Raw genomic sequence first — 13,224 nt, forward strand, 5'->3', positions numbered from 1 at the left:
TGAAAGGTGTCAGACCATATGAAGGAGAAAGGTCGACGGATAGACCCACGGGAGCATCCCTTCAGTGAGGCTCCACCCCCTAGGGTGGGGCTCAGGTAACAGAATCAGGCCTGAAAGCGAAAGCGCCTTAAAGGAAGATATTAAGCAGTGGCCATACACAGACACAGCAAGGCAACAGTCCACAGTCCCACTGTAGCCACAGGTTCTGCCCTCTCCCTAGGAGAAGTGGAGGCCTTCAGAGTACTGTCCAAGAGTGCGCCAGGCCGTAAGCCACGCACTGCAGAGGCTCTGCTAGAATCCCAGTCAGCTGTCACTCTTTTTAGACCAAAGCGACTCCATATTTAGGACCGGAAGCACTCGCATGGTCTTCTAAGGGTGAGGCTCCAAGGACACGCAGTTTGAGTTTTGGAACACTGTCGGGTGTAGAAGTCCTTCCTCCCCCAGGCTCAGCTTTGAGGAGCCCAGACAGGTAACTCCATCACTTCTGGGCCACTTCCCTGTGCCTGGCATTTAGGAGGCACAAAGCAAGCCTGCGCTACTCTTGTCGCTGGAGTCTTTTCCTGTTCTCTATCAGTGGACCAAACCATCTTCAAGCCTGAATCCTCCTGACTGCTGGGCCACATTCCACCATGTCCCGTGTCCTCTACCACACAGTTAGCCCTTCCACTGAAGGGAATGATGCTGCTGTTGCTTCAGCATCTAACATGCCTGCCCTGCCCCCCCAACCCCCCCACCCCCCGGGCAGTTTAATCTTCAGTAAGAGGCCTGCCTATGAGCAGCTGGGGACACACAGGAAGAAGTCACAACCAGCCACCTCTGGTCTCAGTGCAAAGTGGAAGAGGGAAGAGCCGTCGTCAGTGAGCAGTGCCCTGGGACGCAACCCAGTGGCTCAGGGGATGACACAGACCCCTGGTGACAATGCTCATAGTGGGGCTCCAGGCCCACACCTCTGAAAGTGAAACCCCTCCTTTCTTAGAGCACCCCCCTCTATCATTGCCACAGCACTGGAGACCAGAGGCTGAGGGGCTCAGCCTTCTGCACAAGCCCCTGACCTCCTGTCCCCTGGGGCTGTTCCTACAGTCCTATCATTTCTAGTCTACTCTGCCTTTGGCCTGCTGAGACTGAGACCCATCCTTGTCCTTTTCTGGAAGGGAACACACACACACACACACACACACACACACACACACACACAGAGTCTACAGCAGGCTTTAGAGAGTTATGAAAGTGAAATGTTCTTTAACAAGGGCAGTTAAATCCAGCGTGCTAAAGCTGCTGTGCTGAAAGGCAGTGTAGGAGCATCACATGACTCAAGGGCCTTAATAAAAACAGCTGCGGATGGGTACCAAACTAAAGGTATCTGGATGTTTCTGAGGATCCTTGACCCAGCCAGGTAGGAACCACGTTTGCTGTGGGTACAAGTCCTATGACTCTGATACTATGAGACACAGTGGCGGTCCTGGGCTAACTTTTCCTTGTCATCCCAAGTAGACACCAGCTTAGGGCTGGATCCCCTGGGAAACTAAGCCAGCCTGTCATTGGGACATACCACAGGCGTGAAGAGGCGCAGCAGGGCAGGCAGTGGGGAAAGGGCTCTGCCAAGAGGCGGCCTCGCCTTCCTGCAGCAGGGCACTTAAGATTCTGTCAACGTGGCTGCTGAGCTCAGGGACGGGCAGAGGAACGGGCCTCCATCCTGCCTTCCAGCTCAGCAACTGGGTCAGAAAAGACCAGGGCCAGGCTCCAGAAACTGTCACCTCACCTTCCCAGTGGCCCGGCGGCCTCACTGTAAAGTACAGCCAGCTCTAACTTTCTAGCCGCCTCCCCCTGAATGAAATAGGCACAGCAGGGCCGGCCAGGCTGCCCTGAAGGTGCCCTATGGCCAGTTTGCCCACCTCCTCCCAAGCCAGCCACAGACAGGCTAGGCTGACTCCGTACTCTAAAACACTCAGATGAGGCCCCTTTGCTTTTCCTTGCCTCCCCTCCCCCTCTCGAGAACTTTGAAGTTCCCAAGGCCCACATATGGAAGGGGTTTAGCAGCTCTGAATGAGGCTTTTATTGAAGCCAGGTTAGCTTCTTAGGCCCACAGCAACCTGCCCTTTCCAGCGCTCCATCCAGGGGGGGGTCTCAGCCTATACTGTGGAGACCACACTCTTAGGCTCTGGGCATGGCTGAACTTTGAGGAGAGGCAGACAAAACTCAAAACCAGGCTGCTTCTGGCCTTCACATCTCCCCTGGCCCTGGGGCTCTGCCAAGGCCTTCCCTACCCAGGCCCAGCCTGAGGATTTCACCTCACAAGAAAATCAAGTATTTCATGCCCCATGCCCAGGGCCATGCTAGAGTCAGCAGGGCAGCAGCCCAGTCTGAAGATGGTCAGGGCCAAAGTCGCAGAAGCTGGCCTCAGTTGCCTGAGGCAGCAGGCTCTCCAGGATCCTTCCATGCTGGCTGCTGTTGGAATGTCAAGTGTCTGGAAGATCACCATGGGCTCAAAGGCTGACACCCAGCACCCAGGTCATGCTCAAGACACAGCAACATTACTAAGAAAGGCTCTAGAGGCTTCCTTCTTGATGCTGACAAGTCCCTAGGCCTTCAAGTTTCCCCCTCCACTCTGCATGGCTTCTGAACACATCTACCCTAGAGCTTTTGCACTGCGGGCTCCTTTGTCTGGACGGCACTGTCCTCAGACCTTTCATGGCTAAATCCATGAAGAGCTAGTCTGTCATTTAAGTTCTCTAGCTGGGCTGTGGTGGCACATGCCTTTAATCCCCAGCACTCGGGAGACAAAAGCAGGTGGGTCTCTGTGAGTTCGAGGCCAGCCTGGTCTACATTGGGAGTCCTAGGACTGCCAGGGCTACACAGAGAAACCCTGCCTCAAACCCCACCCCACCCCACTCCAATCAATCAATCAATCAATCAAATCTCCAGCTAAGCCTCCCAGCCCTTCCTCTCTAATCCATTTCACTGTTTTCTTTTCTTCACAAATCAGCCTGGAATGACCCTATTTATTGACCAAACGTTGTTTAAGATCAGGGTCCCTCTGGCTGGCCCCCTCTATATCCCTTGGCCCAGCACACAGGAGGAACTCCATCGACATCCATGCCCCAGGATATGGGCGGGGGGGGGGGGGTGAGACAGCATTAGCTTTCTACCAGGGTTCCAAACATTCCTGTTCACCTCTCCGTCTCCCATACTCAGTAAATGGCAGGTCGTGGCCACAGGCAGCCATGTGACCTCTCCTGCGTGTGGGGAGTATGAAGCTTAGAAACAGGAATTGAGTCCCAGCCAAGACCATCACATGAGCTGGATTCACAGAGGTCATGCCGTTCATTTCCTTCACTGATGCCAGACAGACGAGATTTACCCAAGGTCTCACTGCAAGCTAAGCCATCATTCCCGGACTGAAAGAACGAAGCCCTGTGGCTCCCACCAGCCTAGGCCTTCCTCCTCTAGAAGCCCGTGTTTCGTGTGTCTGGGGCTGCTACAAGGAGACTTCCTGGAGTGCAAGCACAATACTCAAGCACCGGATGGGCACGGGCGCTGTGGGTGCCACTGAACGGACTGTGTGTATCTGAGGCACCAGCTGTAGTAAGCACCACTGTCCAGGATGGACAGACTTCTTGGTTCTGTCTCAGGTTCTCTTTCAAGCCAAGGCAGGCTCCAGCCTGCACCTCTCAGCTCAGGAATGGCTCCTATGGCCCTGTGGGTCCAAGGACAAACAGCTAGTCCAAAGCTCTTGGAAACCCAAGACTCACACTGGGCATTGGGAAGGTCCCAGGAGCAAGACTTGTGTGTTCCTCTAGGCCACCAGGTGTTCTTTCCTGTCCCCAGCATGCTGTGACAGAGGAAAGGAGGACAAACAGTCCCTTGTCAGCTCAGCAGAGGGGTGCTTGGCAAAGGGCTGTGTCTCTGCATATGCGACAACACCCCCAGGTGGCACCTCCACGGCTCTGTCCTCCTGGGCCTGGGCCTGGGAAACAGTGAGCGTCTCTGGACGCTACCACAGCCCTGGATGCCAGGAGCTCTGGCCTTTGAGGAACCACTTCAGTTGGCACATTTAGCAATCCCTCATCCAAGACCGTCAAAACGTAAGGCACTAAGCCCAACACGGCCAACCAGCCAACCTGTGTATAAGATCTGAGATGCAGAGTGGCCTGGTCTTTTACCTCACGCAATATCAAGAGCCAAGACACCCCAGGTGCCAAAAACATTGATAAGTTTCCCTGAGCAAGGACTCCCATCTCAGGGTGCACGAATCCTGTGAAACAGCAAGTTGTATACAGGGTGGCTCTACATCGGTGGAGCTACAGAACATCCGATATGCGACAGCTAGGACTCTTGCTTTGGGGGGAGGGGAGACAGCTCAGTGAGGTTGAGACTATTCACATGGTCCCAGAAGTCAGGGTTCCTCACTCCAGGAGGTGGAATCACAGAGGCTGTGTAAATACAAGGACCTCAGAAACCCCACTTCCTACCTGCTGCTGGTCTGACCACAGGGGCCAAGGAGAAAGAGGGTTGTGGCAGGGGTCTCTAGTTCTTGAGGAAATGCTCTTCTTCTTTTGTCTACTGCTGAAGGACTACTCCAGGCTGGGTCCACAGATGGCAAAGGCACACAACGCAAGGGTCTCCTCTTTGATAATAAGGAGCTAGGGAGGATGGCAGCTGGGCAGAGCATCAGGCCACCACAGGCAGGGCGTTTCTACTACAGAAACTTAGTACGTCTCTTCCCTACCCTTTTCTCAGAAAGGGTCTTATTACGTAGCTTACTATGTAGCTCAGGCTAGACTCATGTGGCGGTCCTACTGTCCCCCCCTTGAGGACTAGGAATCCAGGCTTGTGCTACCCCACACAGTTAAGGTCTGTCTTAATGTTTAGAACCAGAACGGATAGATGCGCCCACAACACACATCTATCTCATGGCCAGCACTCTTGAACCCTCAATGGCACAGACAGCCAGGAAATGGCCAAGTGAACGTCTTGGGATGCACATGTTGTACGCAAGCCTCTGCTGGAAAGATCTGCCAAGCTAAATGACATTCTGGAGGAGGACTAGGAGCTGCCCTGTGGTGGCAAATCAGCCTGACAACCGAATCCTCTTCTACTGTCCTCCTAAGCGCTAAGGTCCCCCCAGACAAGTGATCTCAAGGGGCCCTGTATCACATCCTTTGTCAGCAGGGTAGGATAACGGCCATCGCAGAACAGGCCCATTTACCAACGTCAGCCCTCTTCTCGCCACGAGAAGCTCTTCCAAAGCCCGGGTGTCTCCGGCCCACATGGCCGCTCTTTGAAACAGAGACAAAGGACCCAGAAGCTTTCCCTAGTTCTCCTCTGCTCGCTGTATCTTCACTTGGCCTGGACCTCCACGTCTGGCCAGTATCTAGCCTGGTCTGAATGAGGAGCATCTTTGTCTTGGGTGCAGAGAAACAATGAGAGTCTTGATTTCCTCACTAAACGAATGTCTCTCTGGTCTGGCCTTGCTTTGGGCCTCTTACTTAGCTTCTGTGATTCCCACAAGGGACTCTATTAAAATCTTCCAGGATTAGGAATGGAATTCCTTCTTCAGGACCTTCCTCTTGTAGGTTCAATGTAAGAATCTAGACCCAGGAAGGATAGCAGGAAGGGCAAAACCCTGAGCTTGTTCTGCCTGACTGGAGCGGAAAAAGAAAGAAAGAAAGAAAAGGCAAATTGAGATGCAAGTTAAATACTGCACGCCCTGGCAGAACCCACAAAGCCAAATGCCACGTGTGTCCTTTGGTAAATGCTTGCACAACAAACCAACTGCCAAGCCAGGGCCTAGAATGAGGCTTCAGCTCCAGAAACGATCTTGGGGGCAAGAGTAACCCATTCCAGCACTGCCCCCCAGGAGGGGCCCCACACCTCCAGCAAACAGAGGTTTTACACGATTAAATACCTCAGAACAGACTCTTTGGACCCAGTGTAGGGGTCCCAGATGAATCACACCCTCCTCTGACCTTTAATAATGGCTTTGGTTAGAGGGAACAGTAAGGCCACGGGTATCTCCACATTCATGACAACAAATCCTTTTTTTTTTTTCTTTTTCTTTTGGAGACAGGGTTTCTCTGCATAGCTTTGACTGTCCTGGACTCGCTTTTGTAGACCAGGCTGGCCTTGAACTCACAGCGATCCACCTGCCTCTGCCTCCCGAGTGCTAGGATTAAAGGTGTGTGCCACCACTGCCCAGCTATGACATCAAATCCTTAGGGCACAGCTAATGAGGTAGTAAGGTGGTCCCTCCTGCCAGGCTAGGCAGAACCTGTCCCTGAGCCCACCTGAAGTCCTGCCTAATCTCAGCACCCTTAATGTGACAGGAAGCCACTCTGAAATAAGTAGACTAACTCGGCTACAGAAGAGAGGAAGGAACAAGCCTCACTCCCACCCACTGGTCTATGCAGTGAGGCAGGCTCAGGAGGAGGGTGGATGTCCCTCCGGTACCTGCAGTGCCAATGACACTGACATGCTTTTACACAGCATGTGCTAAGGGCACTGAGTCACCGGCTACAAAGCACAGCCCCGCTCCATAGCCACCCTGCAGTTGCACTGACGCCAACAAGCTCAGCAGCCCAGCACCTGGCTGGCCCGCCACCCTCAGCCAGAGATCACGTGACAAACGGAACTGTTACATACCACTGAAAGCCAAGCCAGTCAACGAGTTCCTAAAGTGGCTTCTGTTTTGCCAGCCACAAATGAAAGGAGAACTGAAAGTGTGGCTTCTAGGGTTTAGAATTTTAACCCTCCCTGCCAGGTACCCAGGGCGGCAGGTAGACTGCAAGACTCTGACTGGCTAGTTTTAGGTCAGGAACACGCTAGGGCAGTTTCTTGCCACCTTTGAGGTCTTGTTAATGACGTGCTCTGAGCTGGTGTCTGCTGGCCTCAGCAGGACCTAGGAGAGGACAACAGGGTAGGGATGGCTCCAAGCTGCCGGCAACGGACAGCTGCCTCAGCACAGAGGGGCTCTGGTAGCTGCCAGGGCCAGTAGGGCTCTCTGCTCGCTTAGTCCCCAGGGAGACTGAAGGTGACACAGGGGCCAAAGCAGAAGAGCTCGAGTTGCTTCCCTGCCGAGCACTTTCCAGGACTGATGTCACCTCTACCAGGGTCAACTATGCCCTCACTGGCCGGCAATCAAACCAAAGAGGAGCCAATAGGCCCAAGCTCACTCCTCTTGGCAGGTGCTGGCTGGCACAGATCTTGGCAGAGGGTCTTCCTCTGAGCTACAGGAAGACCTGCCAGTGCCATCCCACACTCCATTCAGACACTAAGTTGAAGGACTACTGCGGCTCTAGCCAGCCAGGACCAGCGGCACCCTGTAACAAAGCAACCCGGGCAGTTGATCCGGTCCGTGGAGCTATCAAGCGCTTACTGTGGACTGGGCACTGGGTCTGACTTTTCCTTGGCTGCCTGATGCCAAGGCCTAAAGCCAGTGCCCCCCGCCCCCCAGGGCAGCCTGCCCAGCTGTAGGACAGTCAGCTTCTATCTCAGACTTTAATCCCAACTCAGGTCTGGGGCTGTAGGCAAGACCCTGCAGGCGGCTTGCCCTGGCATAGCTTGGTCAGGAACCCCGTGGCATGCTGTGTGAGTTCCCGGATGCTGGCACCAGCCCAGCAGTTGTCTGGGTGGTCCCTGAAGAAGCAGTCTATAGCCCCCCTCCCCAACTCAGCACATCACTCTCTCCACCACTAGGCCCTTCCTCCCTGGTGGCAATGATCCTTTCAGCCTGCACAACGAAAGCTCCCATGGCAGACCATGTTGAGGGACCCCTCAGCAAAGGGACAGAGAACTGTTATCCACAAGAGATGGCGAGGGGTGGCCTGTGCTGGTCTCCTGGGTGGGCAGTGAGATCCAATGAGGCGTCTACTTCTATTCCTGCCAGCGTATATTCAGGAGAAAAGCAGGCACAGGAGACAAACCTCCTTCTGCTGAGCCAGGGACGGACGCAGGCAAGGCATCCAGGGTTAGGGTGGGGAACAGCACTAGCATTCATCACTAAGTTTAAGCCGCTTAAAACATACCCAGACCCACGTTCCAGTCTTGGGACTTCTGGGTAGATCTAGCAGGAGCAGTAGCACAGGGGTAGACAGAGTCTCCAGCAACCCCTAGCCCCCCCCCCCCCCGCAGCCCCCCTAGCCCTCCACCACCCCTCCAAGCCCCTGCTAGCACCTTGTGGCGGAGCAGCTTACTGCGCACTCGGCCCCAGAGCCGGGCGCCTGTATTGGGCACACGCCTGCTCCCTGGCTCCTCCAGCTGATCCAGGCAGCAGTGCTCCAGGGATTCGCACACTGCCTGCAGGCTGCAGTCGGGCTGAGCAAGGATGTCCGTCGTCATGCCAGCGGCCAGCCTGCAGGGCCAGCTCCAGGCAGCACTGCGGAGAGGCGCACCAGCGGGAGCCGCTGTCGGTGGCGCACAAGTGCTTTAGTCGGGACTGTTAGTGGGGCAGTCCTGAAGCGGGCGGTGTGGGGCTCCAGTCTCTCCTCCTCTTTTCCTCTGCGTCCTCCTCCTTCTCCTCCTCTCCCCCCTCCCTGAAGATTGCAGCCGGGAAGCAGCCGAGTCTGAGCACACCACCAGGGCCCAGTGCCTCCCTGCAGGCAGCTTGCTACCCTCTCCGGTGAGCTGCAGCTCCCGGGGCGCAGAGTGCGAGCGAGCGCCACAGCCGGCGGCAGGCAGTACACACAACATTCCCGCCCCACAGAAGGAAGTGACTCAAAAGAAGGCTTTGGAGCTGCCCCTCTCCAAAACCAAGCCGGCCTGGGGTTTAACTCTTCGCAAGCTGGGGCTTCTTCCTCTCCCGCCCTCCACCTCTCCTTCCAGGCTCTACCAAATAAACTTCAACAAGCAGCTAAACACAAGCCAGTTACTAGTCGTTAACTCCTTCATCACCAGGCTGCTCCTGGGGCTTGGGTAGGTATCAAGGAGGCTTGAGGCCAAACCAGGGAGACTGCCAGGGGCCACAGTTCTGAGCAGAGGCTGCATCTGGCCTCAAAGAGCTGCCCACCTCCGTTGCAAAGGACTGCTTTGGCGATCCACTTCCCTACTCACTCAAATCCTGTCCTAAGACAAGTTCCCCAATGCCAACGTGGTGGCAGGGCTGGACACTTGTTTATGCTCCTAAGGCTCCTGTGGCAAATGCACAGAATAAAGAGGCAACCTCTGGGGGCTCAGGCAGCCCCAGAAGGTATTGGTGACCCTCACCAAGAACTCTGTGAAAGCAAATATGGCTCTGGCTAAGGGTTGTCTAACATGGAGGTGGTCCTCCGCTGCTGCCTTTAGCCGCAGCCCTGTGTGCTGCAGGACCTGAGGAGACAACTAGGAAGTGCTTCGGTTTTTATTGTCTTTTTGTTGTTGTTTATTTCTGAGGCAGTGTCTCTCAATGTAGCACTGACTGACCTCCAACTCAGAGATCTGCCTGTCTCTGCCTCCCCAGTGACAGGATTAAAGGTGTGTGATACCACATGCAGCGAGTTCTTGTTCTAACTGAAGGAGAAGTGTGTCCTTTCTTAAGCTAACCATGCAAGTTCAAGAGTGTGATACTGGAGAGACAGGACAAAAGCCAGAGAACCCTAGATGGCGGCCAGCATATGGGCAACCCAGGTATCCTGGACTTCACACCCCTGCAAAGCTGGGCGCGTACGGAAAGGAAAGCAGGGTCTGCACGGTGACAGCCATGAGCCAGGCACCATGCACCGGGCTTTCAACACTGCACTTAGGTGACAACGCTGTTCGTGCTTCCATTTCAGAGTTGTGGGAACTGGGGCTCACAGAGAAGTAACATACTGAGGTCACACGGCCGCAGCTATGAAAGGACACAGTGAGACAGACAGACAGACAGACAGACAGACAGACACACACACACACACACACACACACACACACACAAACCCGAGCTCTGTGGGTCAGTCACAATCACTGCCTGGCTGAAGTGCAGCTACATTTCAGGATTCAGGAAAAAGCGATGGGATGGGGTACAGGCGTCAGTCCTGAAGACCCTCTGAATAGCCATGCTGGGTCTCAACCAGTGACAATCCTTGGGTTTTCTGTCCCTGCCCTTGGCACCTTTCTGGAGGGAAAGGACAGTTTAACTGTGGGGCCAGCCAAAGAACCGGTGAGAGGGAAAGACTGCTCTCATGGAAAAAACAAAACAAAACAAAAAAACCTTCTTCCAACTTAGAAGAGGAGTTCTTCCTACTTCACATCCGAGGAAATGGAGACTGAGGTTAGTGCAGCTGCCTCTGCCCTCCTCAACCTCAAACGCATGACTTTGGGCGGCACAGGTGACACTCTGAACTCCACCTGGGGCTAAGGGCTTGGGTTCCATGAGGAGGGACCCATAAGTGCTTGTCCCTAGAGTACACCAGGCCGAGGGAGGCAGGGAGGAGATGGGACTTAGCTCTCAACAGGAGGCGGAAGGGCTTTTGTGGCGTATGGGGATGGCAGGGTCCTCGCTCTGCCTCCAGGACAGTGGAGCGCCATACAAGTCGAGAGAAAGGCCAATTTTAGCCAAGGGAATGAGGGATGCTTTGTGGAAACAAGGCACGACAATCACTGGTAAAGTCACCCCATCCCTCCCACAGGTCCCTGGCTTTTGCTCAGCATCCTTTCACAAAGGTGCAACGGCTGAGAAGGCACCATCTGAACTGCTCACCTCATTCACCTGCCGCAGACACACAGCTGGTACTTGGCGCTGGCTGGCTAACTTCAGAACGGCTGACACTGACTTCCTAAAGTTCTCTTCCCTCTAGCTGGGTCACATGCCACCAAACGCAGTCTCAGACAATGGCATACCGCTCCCCAGCACTGCTGTGTGGGAGAAAGGGGGGCAGGATAAATCCTGTTCCCGAAGTCCTACACTTGTCTGTCTTTAAGAACCCCAGGCTCAACACTTGTCTGGGTAAAGAAAGCTCTGATTGGATGAACACTGGCCAGCTGGTCTCTATGGTAACAAAAATGCCTTAGCAGATGGGTAACTGAGTTGGGAGGCTCTTCCCTGGAGATGCTCAGACACTGGGGCCTTCCTCTGGGGACAGCACAGATCTGCCTTCTCTTCCTGAAATCTGTGGCTTAGGAGCAGGGTAGAGGAAGAGCTGTTCAAGACAGTGTCCCAGCAAGTTCCTCAAAAGCGGCAGGCTGAGCAGTGGGGTCTCTGCAGCCAACCAGATGGTCCTCATCTCTGCTCTAGCTAGGCAAGGCTCATGCCAGCCTGGCCACGCAGGAAGTAATCACATCCCCTCCCGCTGCGTCCTCCCTAAGCACTCAGCCACACCTGGCAGAACTGCCTCCTAGGACACCCCCCACCCCACCCCCACGTCTGGATAAACAGAGCCTGGGTGGTAAGGCCCTCACCACTGAACAGATGTCCCTGGTGGACTGTCACATTCCCCCTCATCCCTTCCCTTGGCTCATGGCCAGAGCAGAGCTGTCCCTGGGGGTGGGGATGGGGGTGGGAAGGGGGGAGGGGGGAGGTAGAGAAGACCCTAGGCTGTGTGTAGAGCAGGGAAACCCCCTGATCAGCATAGATGTGACAGGGGCAAAACTGGGTTAAGTATTGCTGAGGGAAAAAGAGGTCAAGAGGGATAATGCCCAGCCTCTCTGTGGGTCTCCTGCGGCACTGCCTTGCAGACTGTGGGGGGACAGCTCTCAAGCAAGGCCTCCAGCCTGTGAACACAGGAGGAAGCTTCTTCCTCAGAACCCCAGAATAGGGAGGCTGCCTCTCTAGAGTGACCTGTTTTCTCTGAACAACTTTTATCTCCCCCAGTCCAGACTGGAACCCCAATTCCTTGTCCTTGTCTTATAGCTCAAATGCCAGCTCCCCTACTGGAGACTCGAGAGTGATGGAGGTGGGGGATGAGGGAGGGGCTGGAGAGATGGCTCAGTGGTTAAGAGCACCACCTGCTCTTCCAAAGGTCCCGAGTTCAATTCCCACCAACCACATGGTGGCTCACAGCCATCTGTAATATGATCTGATGCCCTCTTCTGGCCTGTAGGAGTACATGCAGGCGGAACACTGTATACATAATAAATAATTTTTACAAAAAATAAAAAAAAGAGTGATGGGGGGGGGAATTCTCCCAAATAGGCTACTCTCAGAATCCAGGTAAAACCCAAGAGCTGGGGGAACAAAGAGGAGGCTGCAAATCTCAGAACAGAGCTGCATGGCAGAGGCCCAAAGGAACAGAGCCAGGAGGCCGATGCCGAGGGGACAAGGCTTGCTGAGGTTTCTGTGTACTGTGGAGGGTTTAAGACAAACACTGGGTCCAGAGAGACCAGGTTCTATGAAGAAGCCATGCCAGCTGCGGGGTGAGATGGCACATCACAAGGAAAACCGTAGGGACCAGGAGAGGGTCCTGGCCTCTTAGCATTGATGGCTTTGCAGGTCCTACATTTCTGTATGCTCTTATCTTGATAGGTACTCATCTATGCTGGACAGTTTTATGGGTTTTTTTTAAAAATAAATTTTATTTATTTATTTTTATGTACATCTGGTGTGTTTGGCCTACATGAATGTCTGTGTGAGGGAGTCGGATCCACTGGAACTTGAGTTACAGACATTGTGAGCTGCCATGTGAGTGCTGGGAAATGAGTCAGGTGTCCTCTGGAAAAGAAGCCAGAGCTCTTTACTGCTGAGCCATCTCTCCAGCCCCAGGACAGTTTTATGTTAACTTGATATAAGCTAAAGTCATTTGAGAGGAGGAAACCTCAATTAAGAAAAATGCCTCCAGGGGGCTGGAGAGATGGCTCAGAGGTTAAGAGTACTGACTACTCCTCCAGAGGTCCTGAGTTCAATTCCCAGCAACCACACGGTGGTTATAATGTGATGATGCCCTGCAGGTGTTTGTGCAGCCATGAGCTCTGTACACATAATAAATAAATAAATAAATAAATAAATAAATAAATAAATAAATAAATAAATCTATCTTAAGAACAAGAAAGAAAGAAAATTCCTCCCTAAGATCTGGCTGTTGTCAAGCCTGTAGGGCATTTTCTTAATTAGTGATTGATAGAGGGTGACCCAACCCCCTGGGCTGCAAAGCCAGAAAGTAGCACCCTGCCACGGCCTCTGCATCAGCTCCTGCCTCCAGGTTCCTGCCCCATGTGAGTTCCTGCCCTGACTTCCTTCAGTGGTGAACAGTGATTTGGAAACATAAGCCAAATAAAATCTTTTCACCCAAAATTGGTTTTGGTCTTGTTTTATCAAAGCAATAGTAACCCTAAATAAGACAC

At 53.8% G+C, this 13,224-nt stretch overlaps 1 protein-coding gene across 5 annotated transcripts in view; it reads right to left on the reverse strand.

The window, feature by feature from the left end:
• The window catches only part of ABR (ABR activator of RhoGEF and GTPase), a 196,330-nt gene that overhangs the window by 11,417 nt on the left and 171,689 nt on the right, over positions 1 to 13,224 (reverse strand). The window contains exon 1 of one of the 5 annotated variants that reach the window (XM_084802753.1): positions 8,170 to 8,627. The exons of the other annotated variants lie outside the window; for them this stretch is intronic. Within the exon in view, the coding sequence (XP_084658879.1) occupies positions 8,170 to 8,334 (165 nt within the window). The 5' untranslated portion in view covers positions 8,335 to 8,627. Of the gene's footprint in view, positions 1 to 8,169; positions 8,628 to 13,224 lie in introns of those variants that run through there. 5 annotated transcript variants of the gene reach the window in all.

The sequence above is a fragment of the Acomys minous genome, assembly GCF_964271855.1.
Source record: "Acomys minous genome assembly, chromosome: 12".
Taxonomy (NCBI): Eukaryota; Metazoa; Chordata; class Mammalia; order Rodentia; family Muridae; genus Acomys; species Acomys minous.